Below are 13,198 nucleotides of genomic sequence, written 5' to 3' on the forward strand. Positions count from 1 at the left end.
AACTGTTTATTTCTTGTCACCACTGTCATGAGCACTCTTATTTCAGTGTTAGTTTAACGAGGTTGTCCTTTTAAGTAGTTACAGGACTCCAGTTCCTGTAGGATACATGCTCATCTGAGCATGGCTGTTGCTCATAGGCACTGAGAATTCAAGGAGGCATCTCACCCTGCCCACCTCTCATACCCTGCTCACCTCTCAAACCCTTCCCTCAAGGTGGATCCAGCCTATTCTGTTCTGATTTGTGTTTCCTCAATTTGGTCTTGATGAGCTTTTGTCATTTAGATTGAGGAGTTAAACCCGTACCGTCCACTAGGTTGACTCTTGAAAGAAGAAAAAAAAAATTTCTTTAATCCATACCCAAGGATATTTTTTCCATTGCTTTTTCAGATAGTGAGGAGGCTGGGTGGAGAGAGAGAAAGAAACATCAATAAGAGAGAGACACATCGGTTGGTTGCCTCCCACATTGGCCCCAACCAGGGCCGGGAATTGAGCCTGCAGCTGAGGTATGGTCCAGAATTGAACTCTGGACCCTTCAGTCCTCAGACAGATGCTCTAACCACTGAGCCAAACTGGCTAGGGTGAAAAAGTTTTTTTAGGTTAAAATTATTTTTAATTTAAATAATTTATAGAGATCAGATAGTTTTAATTGCTCTCTTGTCACTTTTTTTCAAAGTTTTTAACTCTTCCTTTCCTGAACCCACACTACCAGCCCTCTGTAGTTAAAAATGAGCCAAAACATTTTAAAGACGATTCTGAAGTCCATTTGTAAGCTGGGCTGCACTGTGCTGCACAGTGGTATGTTTGGAGGAAGCAAGGACAGAGAAAGCTGGTGCTGCTGTCTTCTTGGGGCACCCGGTTTTCTTAGGCTTCCTTTGGGGTTTCATGTGGCTCAAAAATACTACAAGTTGGAATGAGTTCAGTCAGCACTTTACACATCAATGCCTTTCCTAGTTTTACCCATTTTTATATTTCTAGAGTTTCTTAGAGGAAAAGTTGTGCTGCAGAGGAAACTACATTTTTGAAATTTATGAAGTCTTTATAAGTAAAAAAACTTTTGAATGTGGGAATTTGATTACAGTTGAAAACGTTTTTTACCTTAAAAGAACAGTATTTTCACCTGTTGCCCCTGGAGAGGTCATGTTGTTCATGTAATCCCAGAGCTGTGTCTTTTCCTAGGAACTGCGAAAACCCAGCTACGCCGAGATTTGCCAGAGGACGAGTAGAGAGCCTTCGTCCTCCCCGTTGCCACCTCCAAAAGAACAAAAGCCAAACACTGTTGGTTGTGGGAAGGAAGAAAAGAAGCTCGTGGAGAGAGAGCCCCCTGCCCCCAAGTCCAACCCAGGACCACCCAGGGACCAGAGGAGGCCATCGGGCCGCCGGCCCTCACCCCCGCCTGCAGGGAAGCGTTCACACAGAGAACAGAGCTCCCCTCCCAGGTCCCCTCAGTGAGCGCCAAGGTCAGGGAGGGCTGTGAGGAGCTGAGGTCGCCACAACTAAGCACTGTCCCACTTGGTACCGAGAATGAGCCGCTGGTTAGGAGCTTGCAGTGTAGACGAGGCCCATGAGATGCCTGCAAGTTATTTTTCTTCTCAGTCGGATGTTCCCCCCTCTTGAAAAAATCTATTTTTCAGGATTTAATTAATATAAACCTTATTTTAGGTTGGTGCTTAACTGGAGGTGATGCATAAGTCTGATTTTTTTCAGGATAGAAAATGCATTTATCCTAACAAATTGATATTTTTTATTAAGCCTCCATGTGGCTATGAATGCAAGCTATAAATAGTGAGTTTTTCTAAATTAAGCGGAACTGTGCTACTTTATTTTTTAAAATAACTGGTTAGCAAGTGCATATCTCTAAGAATGTCAGACTGATGGGCAAATGGGCGAAGCTGAGGATAGTGGGTTGATGGCACGAGGCGATGTTGTGGGTGTAGCCTGGAGGAGGGATGGGTTAAATGGTACCACACACTGGCCTGGGCCATGTACTCACATTCAGAATCTTAACTAGTGATCCTAGCTTTTTGTAAAAAGTACAGTCCAGTTTTTTATCTACTAGCAGAATGAACTTGCAGAGAGCCCCTGAGAGCCTAAAACCTTGAGTTTCGATGCACTGCAAGCAAGTAACCAGCTCCTCACTCCAGTCTCAGTGGCTATTATGTAAGATAAATTCAAAGCACATTGTGAATAGAACTTAAATGAAAACAAACTTTGTTGCCCACTGACATGTTACCACGACATTGTACCCTGGTGGTGTTTGATTCCCATGAGCTGGCAGGAGGGCTGGGAGCCCACGCAGCTCCCGAGTCTCCCATACGGTTGCTGGCTTCCACGGGCCTCTCCCCGTACCTCCGCATTGGCACTCGGACTTAACGTCACTTAATCGTGGGAGAGTGTGTGTGGTGCCCTGTGGTGGTGGAGGGTAAGAATTCCCACTCTCCTTACCTCCAAGATGAGGATCTCACTGATTTCCTTCTGGAAGTGCTGCACTCTGAACCCGCATGCACTAAAGCTAGCAGTTTATAATAAAGTTAAATATAAATTATTTTCTTTTAAAATGCCTAAATTTTTTCTTTAAGTATTCTAAGCAGCAGACATTACGAGTATTTCCTGCTAAATGTAACCATACAAGTTTATTCCACAAAATGTTATTTAACAAGACTGAGGGTTTTTTTAAAAAAATTATTTCCATCCAATATTTAAAGACTTGAATTTTATTTAAACTTGAAAATGACTTTGCCTTAACTTTTGTATAAGACAGCGTAGAGTTCCTGGAGACCGGCCCCTGGGTTGGCGTGAGTGGATTGCAATTACTCAGTGATGTGGGATCTACTGGCACTAGTTTTACTGAGTAAGCGTACTGGAGTACGAGAACTAGCCGTCATGTTTGTAATATACCTTGAAGATCTTACACAGTTGATCTTTTTTCAGATTGTTGAAAAATCCTGTAAATGCAAATAGTCGATACTGTATTAAATATGTGCACTTGGGAGTGTGTGCTTAGCTTGTACAGTTGTAAATAATCAGAACATATTAAAAAGGTACCCTAAAGAGAAAAATCTGATAAAAATTATTGATATATTATAAATGTTGCTATTGAGCTGGATGTAGATAAACTAAATGTTGTGGTTTGAATATTATTTTAATTTGTTGAGGTTTTTCTTCCCTCTTAAACTGGTGTGTTGAGCTGACTCTGCCTCTTTGCTACTGCAGAGGGAAGTAGACAGTCTCATGAAAGCCTTTGGATGTGTCCATGCTCTTCCTAAAAGTATGTAAATATGTGCTAATCATAGCTGGTGTGAAAGGGTTTTTGAAGTGTAATGTAGAAAGCAGAAACTGGCAGTATCTTCAAAGGAAGTGAAAAATAATCTACTACTGAAAATCACCAATAGCCCAGCATGATTTACCTTGCCGGAGGAAGACGCCCTCCTCGAGCAGCCAGCATCGTTTATACACCTAGAAGTACACCACAGTGCTAACATTTTGCAAATGCCTCTAAAAGGAACGTGGAGATTATTTCTTTGTGGTTGCCAGATAGCTGATAAAAAAACAGAAATAAGTGACCTCTTATGCCCAAACTAGTGAGTCCCATAAAGAGAGTTGGAAAGGCAAGCTCCAAGCTTAGGAATTCCTTAGTGTGGTCTTTGCTGGAGGAGGGAGCCACGGTCATCCCCAAATCGTATAAAGACAAAGCCTTTCTCTCTCTGAGGTGGTGCCTGCTGGAGCTCCACCATAGCTGGCAAGTGAAGAGCTCAGCAGCTGCATACAGGATGAAGGTGGTCACTGACCGCAGCAGGCCAGTCACTGGGCATGGTGTGGCTGCGCTGCTGCAACTGCTTCCACAGCCACAGTGTGTGGCATCCAGAGTTGAAATGTTGCTCTGATGGATTTTTATAACATCCTTTTTAATTAAGCAAAGGTGATATGCCAAATAGCTGTATGATGTCCAAAAAACCACCTTTCTGATACTACTATTGAGATTTTCTACTCACAGGAAAGAATGGGAGTTGGTACAACAGGGAAGCTGTGATGTAGATGGCAGCTGTCACACGCAGCTAGTAGTATATGGCTTTGTACATTTTAAATAATGTAACTCTTTGTTTTCCCCCAGCAGTATTTTGAGGTATAGAATCAGAGATACAGCGATCACAAATGACATTTTAACTTGTACAATTGTGTGATGATGATACTTTGGAAATATAAGAATCTGGCCCCATTTTTGCAGACATGAATTTCAAGTATTGTAGTTGCTTCTTAAAGAGTTAGTGTCATGATGTTTCTGATCAGGCCTTCCTGTAGTCTCATCACCAGCTGGCACTAGCTGTAGTCAGGAGTACTGCAGGTTGTTTCTCACGAGGTCAGGTGAGGAGGGTGTGAACTTGTGAGCTGTCGGTAGGGGTTACACAGAAAGCAGCAGACAATCGAAGACTGAAGGAGAGCCAACAGCTGCCAGTTCACAAAATGAGTGTAATGTGGACGCTTTCTTGAGGGTTTTGTTTTGTTCTGTTCTTTTAATTAAGACTGGAATCAAGCTTACGTGTAACTATTGGTAATTTAAGTTTCCTTTTGTGTCATTCAGTGTAAAACTGTCTAATTTGAAAAAAAAAAATGTAGGTTATGAAAAATAAAGATTTAGGCACTGTTCAGTTTTTCTTTTGATTTTTTTTTTAAATTAAAATATTCTTGAAGAATGTACCTTTTTAAAAGTAACTTTTTGTGTATTCCTGTCTGTACATGAGAATGAAATACAAGTTTCCTCCAACTTGTGTTTGGATCATAAAGGCTTCTGAGCACACATGTGAGTTTTCTGCAGCATGAGGGTTCTCCCCAGTTGGTTTGTTTTAAGGTATTCAGAGCAAGCATTAAAATCAAGTGTTCATGAGGAAACTGTTCATTAAACCCAAGATTTACCACAAAAGTAAGTATCCCTGTGTCAGGATCTTTTGTTTCTTGTGTTAAAGGGCCATGTCTTGTGAGATGTCTCCATAGTGTCACTCTGAGCTGATGTTGGGGTCATGTGGTTTTCAGACCATTAAGTGAGCCTCAAAAACAAAGTTACTGATCTTTCCGTAAACAGTGGTGATACCAGCTCTAGTAAAAGGCTGAAGGAGGATGAAACTTCTTAGTATATTATTTATTTAGTGGACAGATGATCCGATTAGATGTTAATTGACCAATTTTCTTTTATGAATTGCCTGTTCATATCCTTTTTCATTTTTCTACTAGGTTATCTTTTACTTACTGACTTGGTACTCTTTATGTGTTTTGGCTACTGGCTAGTAATTCTTTGTCTGTTATATGTGTTACAAAGATTTTCTGAATCTCTTAACTTTAGAGTATTTTTTATCTTACAGTTTTTAATTATCATGTAAAATTAATCAGTCTTTTCCTTCAAGTGTCTTGGTTTTGTTTATGAAATCTTTCCCTACTCCAGTCATAATCTCTTTTTGTGTGTGTGTGTATATATATATATATATGTCTTTAGTCCGTCTGGAGTTCATTGATCTGTATGTGTGTGTATGGTCTGAAGTAAGAACCCAACTTTTCCATCATATGGGACGTTTCTTTTTCCTGTATCACTAGTTCCTTATTTCTCCACTGATGTGTAAAGCCACTCTTGTTACAGAGGTCCCACACATGCATGCATCTTTATGTGGCTCTTATTCTACGTTCTGTTTCCTTGCTGACACCATAGAATGCCATTCACCCGTCATTCTGTGTTCCTAAGAATTTCCTTTGTAGAGCTCATCACAATGATAACTAAATGTGCTCCATAAAGGTGGGAATTAGGCCCATCTGGATCACCATTGTATCCCGTTCTTTGTACACTGTGACATAGTAGATGCTCAATAAATATTTATCAAATTAATGAAATATTTATTGAGTATGTATTCTCCATGCGTAGCAACCGGCCTAGGAAATTTGGGAAGAAATTGGGTGATATTATTAATTGCTATTTCTGCATAACCACCCAAAAACGCAGTGGCTTAAATGACAGTTGTGCGTGGGGATTGGCGGATGTGGGCTCGGCATGGTTGCACTTGCTCACAGATGTGTGCATCAGCTGGTCTGGGCCTTTTTGTGGGGGTGGGGGGTCACACACACCTTGTCACCTGTGCATTTCATCTTTGGCCCAGCAGGCAGGCATGTCCTCTTGGCTGTATCTGCACCTTCTTATAGGGCAGTCTCCTGCAGGTCCATAACTACACTTCATGGAAATGTGGGTGATTCCACAGCACCTAAAATCCAAGCCTATCTGGGGATCAGCAACAATAAATTATGTCACTAAAGAGGAAGCTCAAAATGTCCCCAGGGACCTGTGCCCTTTTCATGTCTCTGTCCTGCCACCTCAAGGTCAGCTTGTCCTTGGAACAGGATGTTGCAGGAGCCACGTTAATATCCAGGGAGTGGAAAAGGGAGTTTCTGTGTGGCATTTAGGAATTATATCAAACTGGCAGTAAATTTCACATGTACTCCAGAATGGGGACATGTCTATTCTTGAACCAGGGAGGGCAGGGTCCTGGACAGGTTGGGACTCTGTTAGGAAAGGAGAGGCAGCCACCAACCCACCCACTGTGAATGCAGCCCCTCAGGCTTCAGGCTTGTATAGCTGACAGCTCACGTGATGTGGCCACCTGAATTTAGTTATCTCAGACTTGCTACACTCAAAGTAGGTCCTTTGTTTTCTGCACAAAACACCATCTCACCTGGTACCACTTACCCACCCAGTTACTTAAACAGCTGGACCATCCCTGATTCCCTATTCCCATATCTAATCCATCGACATTCCTGTTGCCTCTACCTTTCTAAGACACCCCGAGCTTCCCATCGTCCTACTTAGCCATGGTCACCTCTTACAAGCCTCATAACTGACCTCCAGCCTTCTGACACCCGCAGCCCCCTTCACACCAGCTGGAAGGGTCCTGTAGGCATTCCCCGGGGTAAACCCTGTGATTGATGCCACACTGCAGAATCAAGTGTAAACAGCGTAGCCTCCAGCTGCTGCTCATCACACCCAGCTGCTCCGCCTCAGTGTTTTCTTACCTTGGAACCCTTCCTCCTCTCGATTGACTGCTCTTCCTATCAGTCGAGTTCTGGTTCACATGTTGGCCCTTTACAGAGCCTGTCCCTGAGCCCATCCCAAGTCATCTCTGTCTTATTCCCATCTTACTTTATTTGCATTTCATCTAATTTACTTGCTTTGGGCCCAAGATCCCTCTGTCTTCCCAGTGTCCTGAGAGTGGCTCCGCCCACTATGGGCATCTCATAAATCCCAAGTATTCAGCAGCTTGGTGATGAGACCTGTGTTGTCCCAAACACTGACACATGCAGGCTTAAGGCCACCAAAGTTTCGGTTGCCCCAGACCTTTTCCTTAAACTGTCAGCTCACCATCACTGTGGGTGTCCAAAAGCAACACAGCCGAGTTTCTGATGCTGCCCCAACAACCTCCCTTCAGGCAGTGACAGCCCTGTCAGTCCATTCCTTGGACCCAAACCTGGGACTCACCCTTGAGTGCTTTCTCCCACATCAGCAAATCTCCAGGACACTGATCTGCCTCTGGATCAATGCAGTAACTGCAGCTTTTATGCTTATGCCATGTCCTTTCTCACATGGCACCACAGTGGTCCTATGATCTCAGCCCTGGTCAGAACCACCCAAGGGCCCACCTGGTGTGACCTGGACGACCTGACAAGTCCTCAGGCTCAGTGGGCCCTGGGCGTCTCAAACTGGCCTCTGGCTATCTGTGTGATAACAGAGGCTCAATTGCGTCCAGTCTTGTGACCACTCTGGTTAACTTGTACCTGCCCGCCCTTCCCTGCTCGGTTTTCCTCACAGTCCCCGTCGCCATCAAATAGAACGTTTCTGTGTGCCTTGTTTGCTAGCCTCCCCTGGAGCTGACGCTTCATTGGGTCACAGAGTGGATTTGGGGGCAAGGGGCATATATTTTGTTTAGCGCTGTTTGTCCAGGGCCTGGAAATGTTTAAGTCTTCTACATGAAAAAATCCACTTTCTATTTTTCATACTTAAGCCAGTGGGTGGGACCATGAACCAAAGCTGTTGTAGGCACAGCCGCCTTTGAAGGAGCCATCCTGCCCCATTTCTGCCCTGCCCAGCCTGGGCCAGGCTCCCAGCCAGCCTGAGGACCATGAATATTCCCGCTTTCTCAGTAGGGTTGTGTGTGTAGCGCTGGGTGTCATCATTTGGGGTTTCCACCTTGCACTCTTTAACTATAGCTTTGTGGGAATCACCTGGAGCTCTTGTGAGAGCTCAGGTTCCTGGGCCTCACCTGGTTCTGATGCTGAGAACGTGGCTCTGGTGAAGATAGGCATTCAGGTTTATTGTCTAGCCCCATCAGTAATGGCAGGTGTGACCCAACCAAGTCTGTCCAAGACAGCTGTGGGGCCTGAGCATGCTTACACATGTACACATACACATGCACCTTCACACATGCACAGGTGCACACAGGCATGCACACACACATACACACATGCACACAGGATTCCTGCACCTGCCCTCAGCCGCGTTGCCTAATTCAGAGCAGCTCCATGTTGTCAGGAGCACCAGGATCTCTGTGATCTTGGGCTGCTCAGGAGCCTGGTGCACTCAGCCCCGGGGCAGCCAGGTCCTCCGGAGGCCCCTCTGCTAGGCTGCTCTCGCTTTGTGTCTGCACCTCCGCTGACAGCTCTCTGTCTTCACCCTTCCTTTCCCTCTGTTAGGGCTCACATATCACGTCCAGGCCTTCTCACAGCAGGTCCCCAAGCTAGCTCCCCAGGATCGTGGAGCTCCCGGACCTGCTGGGTCAAGCCGTCAGCGAGATAAACAGTTCCCCATGGACTGGTGCACCCAGGGCCTCCCTGTCAGCAACAATTCCTGAGCCTGGCCAGAAGTGTGTCTTGTGAGACTTGGAATCATGGCTCCCAGTGCCCCGCCAGAGCCGTATCCTCTGACAGATGATGCAGACGCCATTGCCAGCAGGTAAGGGCCCATCTTTGGGCAAAGAATACTTCTGAGGACTTGGTGAGTCACAGGCTGGTCCTTCCACAATAGCTATGGAGCACCCCTTCCGGTGGGGATCTGGCCTCAGGGACCAGGGACACATTCCGCTAGCCCTAGGAATGAGGACGGCTGGGGGAGGTCCAGCCCAGGACCCTCAGAAGTGGGTGCAAGGCTTGGTGAGTCAGCCTGGAAAGGAGAGAATTAAAGAGGAAAATAAAGGGAGCTGGCACCCTATTTGAGGTGGCTGTGTGACTAAGTCGGGGTGCCCTCTGAGACTACTTTCCTAAGAGGCGGAGCTAAAGGGCTCCTTTCTTCAAATTGAGAGATAATTGACATCAACATTGATATTTGTATGTATTGTGAAACATCACAGTAAGTCTAACTTCCATCATCTCACATAGTTAACAAATTTTTTGTGTCTGATGATTAAGATTTACTCTTAACTTTCAAATACAGCAGAACCTTTAACATTGTTTCGTTCAATGTTTAGTTTTAACACTGATGAGGAAAACAAAATTGCTTCCAGGCGGGGCCACTGTCTGTGCAGAGTTTGCAGGTTTTCCCTATGTCTGTGTGGGTTTCTCTGGGGACCCCAGTTTCCTCCCACATCCCAAAGGTATGCATGTGAGGTGAATGCCGTGTCTGCATTGTCCCCACCTGAGTGCAGGATGTCCTGTGCAGGGTGGGTCCAGCCTTGTGCCCTGAGCTGCCGGGAGAGGCTCCAGCCCCCCGTGACCCTGAACTGGGATAAGTGGGGTGGAAAATAATAATGTAACTTGTTTTAATTCATCTTTCTTAAATGTATGTGTAGCTCACATTTCTTCCAATGTTTAATATTAGAAGTGTTTGGGGTCTTTATTCAGAAGTTTGGTGATGTTTTTGTTAGCAGAAATATGCCATAGGAGCTTAACTCTTGTTTAAGCTCTCCTAGGGCAGCAATTTTCAACCAGTGTGCCGTGGAGAATTTTTTTCTTTTAAATATATCTTTATTGATTTCAGAGAGAGGAAGGGAAAGGGAGAGAGAAATAGAAACATCGGTGATGAGAGAGCCATTGATCGGCTGCCTCCTGCATTCCCCCAACTGGGGATCGAGCCCGCAACCCAGGCATGTGCCCTGACGGGGAATTGAGCCTCAATCTCCTGGACCGTAGGTCGATCCTCAACCGCTGAGCCACGCCCGGCTGGGCGAGAATTTTTAAAACATGCAATACCTGACTATTAGGGGCACTGACCTCTTTCCCCTTAGGTCAGGGGTGGGGAACATCTGGATATGGCCTGCAAAATCATTTGGTCTGGCCAATGTACTATTTCTGTGAAAAATTCCGTTGGTATTTTGATAGGGATTGTATTGAATCTGTAGGTTGCTTTGGGTAGTACGGATGTTTAAACAATATTAATTATTCCAGTCGATGAGTACAGAATGTCTTTTCACTTATTTGTATCTTCAGTTCCTTTCATCAATGTCATATGATTTTCAGGGTACCAGGTGTTTCACCTCCTTGGTTATATTTATTCCTAGGTATTTTATTCTTTTTGATGCACTTATAAATGAGATTCTTAATTTCTCTTTATGATAGTTTCTGTTAGTGTATAAAAACAAAACTGATATTTGTATATTGATTTTGTAGCCTACAACTTTGCTGAATTCATTTATTCTAACAGTTCTTTGGTGGAGTCTTTAAGATTTTCTATATATACTGTATTATGTTATCTGTAAATAAAAAGTTATGCTTCTTCTTTTTCAACTGGACGCAGTTTCGTTCTTTTTCTTCTCTGATGGCTGTGGCTAGGACTTCTAGTACTATGTCTGCATAAAAGTGGTGAAAGTGGACATTCATCTCTTTTTCCTGATTTTAGAGGAAAAAGCTTTTCGTCGTTGAGTATGATGTTAGACGTGGGCTTGTTATGTTGAGGCACGAGTCCAGTACGCCTACTGTGTTGAGGGTTTTTATCATGAATGGGTGCTGAATTTTGTCAAATGCTGCTTCACCTATTGCGATGACCATGTGATGTTCTATCCTCCATTCTGTTAATTTGCTGAATCACACCTATTGATTTGCATATGTTGAAAGATTATTGCATCCCCAAAATAAATCCCACTTGATCATGGCATATATGATCTTTTTAGTGTATTGCTGAATTCAGTTTGCTAATATTTTGTTGAGGATATTTGCATATATAATCATTAGGGATATTTGATTTATCATTTTCTTGTAGTGTTCCTGTCTGGTTTGGCTATCAGGGTAATGTTGGCCTTGTCAAATGAGTTTTGTTGTTGTTGTTATAAATATGCTTTTATTGATTTCAGAGAGAGGGGAGGGAGAGGGAGAGAGAGACAGAAACATCCATGATGAGAGAGAATCATCAATCTGCTGACTCCTGCATGTCCCCTACTGGGGAGTGAGCCTGCAACCCTGGCATGTGCCCCGACCAGGAATAGAACCATGACCTCCAGGTCCATAGGTCAACGCTCAACCACTGAGCCACGCTGGCTGGACTTCAGTGAGTTTTTAAGTGTTCCCTCCTCTTCTATTTTTGGGGGGGGGAGTTTGAGAAGTATGGGTATTATTTAAGTGTTTTATATTTTTAATGAAAGTATAGTTGTCATACAATGTTCTTCTTTAAATGTTTGGTAGAATTTACCAGTGAAGCCATCTGGTCCTGAACGTTTGTTTGTTGGGGGTTTTTGTGTTTTTTAATCCTTACCCAAGGATATGTTTATTGATTTTTAGAGAGTGAGTAAGCAGGGGGCAGGGGGGAGAGCGAGGTGAGAGAGAAACATCAATCAATTGCCTCCAGGACGCGCCCTGACCAGGGATTGAGCCCACAACCTAGGTATGTGCCCTGACCAGGAATCGAACCTGCAGCCTTTCCGGGTGCGGGACAGTGCTCCAACCAACTGAGCCACCCAGCCAGGGCTGTTGGGAGGTTTTTTATTACTGCCTCAATCTCCTTACTACTAATTAGAGGAGATTTTCTGTTATTCATGTTTTAGTCTTCGAAATGATTTTTAAGGTAAACACACATCCTGATAGTACGATTATCTGGAGTCTTCAAAGCCAGGGCTCTTAACTGCTCCATGGGCTCTTAGGTCCATCTAGGCGTTGGGTCTGTGACTGTTGGAAGGAGGTTTGGAAGCCAGTGCAATGATCTCTTGAGGACTAAGCAGTGTGCTGGGGAGAGGGATCTGAGAGAGATGCCAGGTAGGCAGGAAGCCCTAATTTAGTCTCAGCAAAGGGAAGGCCCATGAAAGGAGGGCCGGCCAGCAGGACTCACCACCTTCACGAGGGTTTACCTGCCTGAGTACCTCCTGGACCTAAGCAGTCCATGACTTCAGACTCAAGTTGACATTCATTTGAGGCACATGGCCTAATGGATATTTGCTCCCATTAAACAATGAATGGGTTAACAATGAGATCAAGGAAGAAATAAAAACTTCCTGGAAACAAATGAAAATGAACATAGAACAACCCCAAATCTATGGGACACAGTGAAAGAAGTCCTCAGAGGGAAGTTCATAGCACTGCAGGCCGACCTCAAAAAGGAAAAATCTTCATTCTAGAAGATGGCGGTGCTCTGAGAAGAAGCAAAGCACCCTTGCTCCCAGCCACAGACTGGATTTATTGCTAAAATACCGTGTAACCAGCTTGGAAAAACGAGAAATATACCTGAGTGGACTTATTTTGAGTAAGAAGCACTGAAGAAACATCATAGGGTCTTGTAAGGGGGGGTGGTAGAAAGGGGGAGTCCCCCCTGACCCCAGTGCTGGGCTGTGAGGCGTGAGGCTGCAAAGCTCCCCCCTCCGGGAGTGTGAACTGGTATCCAAAAGCTGGGATCTCCAGCTCTCAAACCCGGGGCGGAGGAGAAGGGAAGGAGAGCCCGTGCAGGGCGGGCAGAGGGAGCATGGGCAAGTGTGCCTGCGAGGAGGGGACTGTGCCTCCCAGTGAAACTAAGGGCCTAACGGTGGCGGCTGTGACAGGAGACCTTCACCCCGCACCCTGATCGCAGGAAAGGCTGTCCCCAGGGTGTGGCTTCCCGATAGAAAGAGGCCCGAGGGCTGCACGCAGCAGCCACCCACAGGCCTTGTGTGCAACCCCAGGAAGCATTTAAACTGTGTGGTGTGGGGAAGGGGAAGAGAACCCTCCTGCCGCCAGAGAGAGGACCGGAGGAGCCACTAGGGGGCGGATGGGGGTCTCCAGCCGC

The 13,198-nt window shown here is 45.0% G+C and overlaps 1 protein-coding gene across 2 annotated transcripts in view; it reads left to right on the forward strand.

Annotated features, from left to right (window-relative positions):
• LARP4B (La ribonucleoprotein 4B) overlaps positions 1–4,692 on the forward strand; it is a 49,824-nt gene extending 45,132 nt beyond the window's left edge. For both annotated transcript variants that reach the window (XM_016206953.2, XM_016206952.2), the window contains one exon: positions 1,177–4,692. In XM_016206953.2, the coding sequence (XP_016062439.1) occupies positions 1,177–1,449 (273 nt within the window). In that variant the 3' untranslated portion in view covers positions 1,450–4,692. The remainder of the gene's footprint in view (positions 1–1,176) is intronic.
• The last annotated feature ends 8,506 nt before the right edge of the window (positions 4,693–13,198 follow it).

Source organism: Miniopterus natalensis, chromosome 1 (assembly GCF_054644295.1).
Source record: "Miniopterus natalensis isolate mMinNat1 chromosome 1, mMinNat1.hap1, whole genome shotgun sequence".
NCBI classification, from domain to species: Eukaryota; Metazoa; Chordata; class Mammalia; order Chiroptera; family Miniopteridae; genus Miniopterus; species Miniopterus natalensis.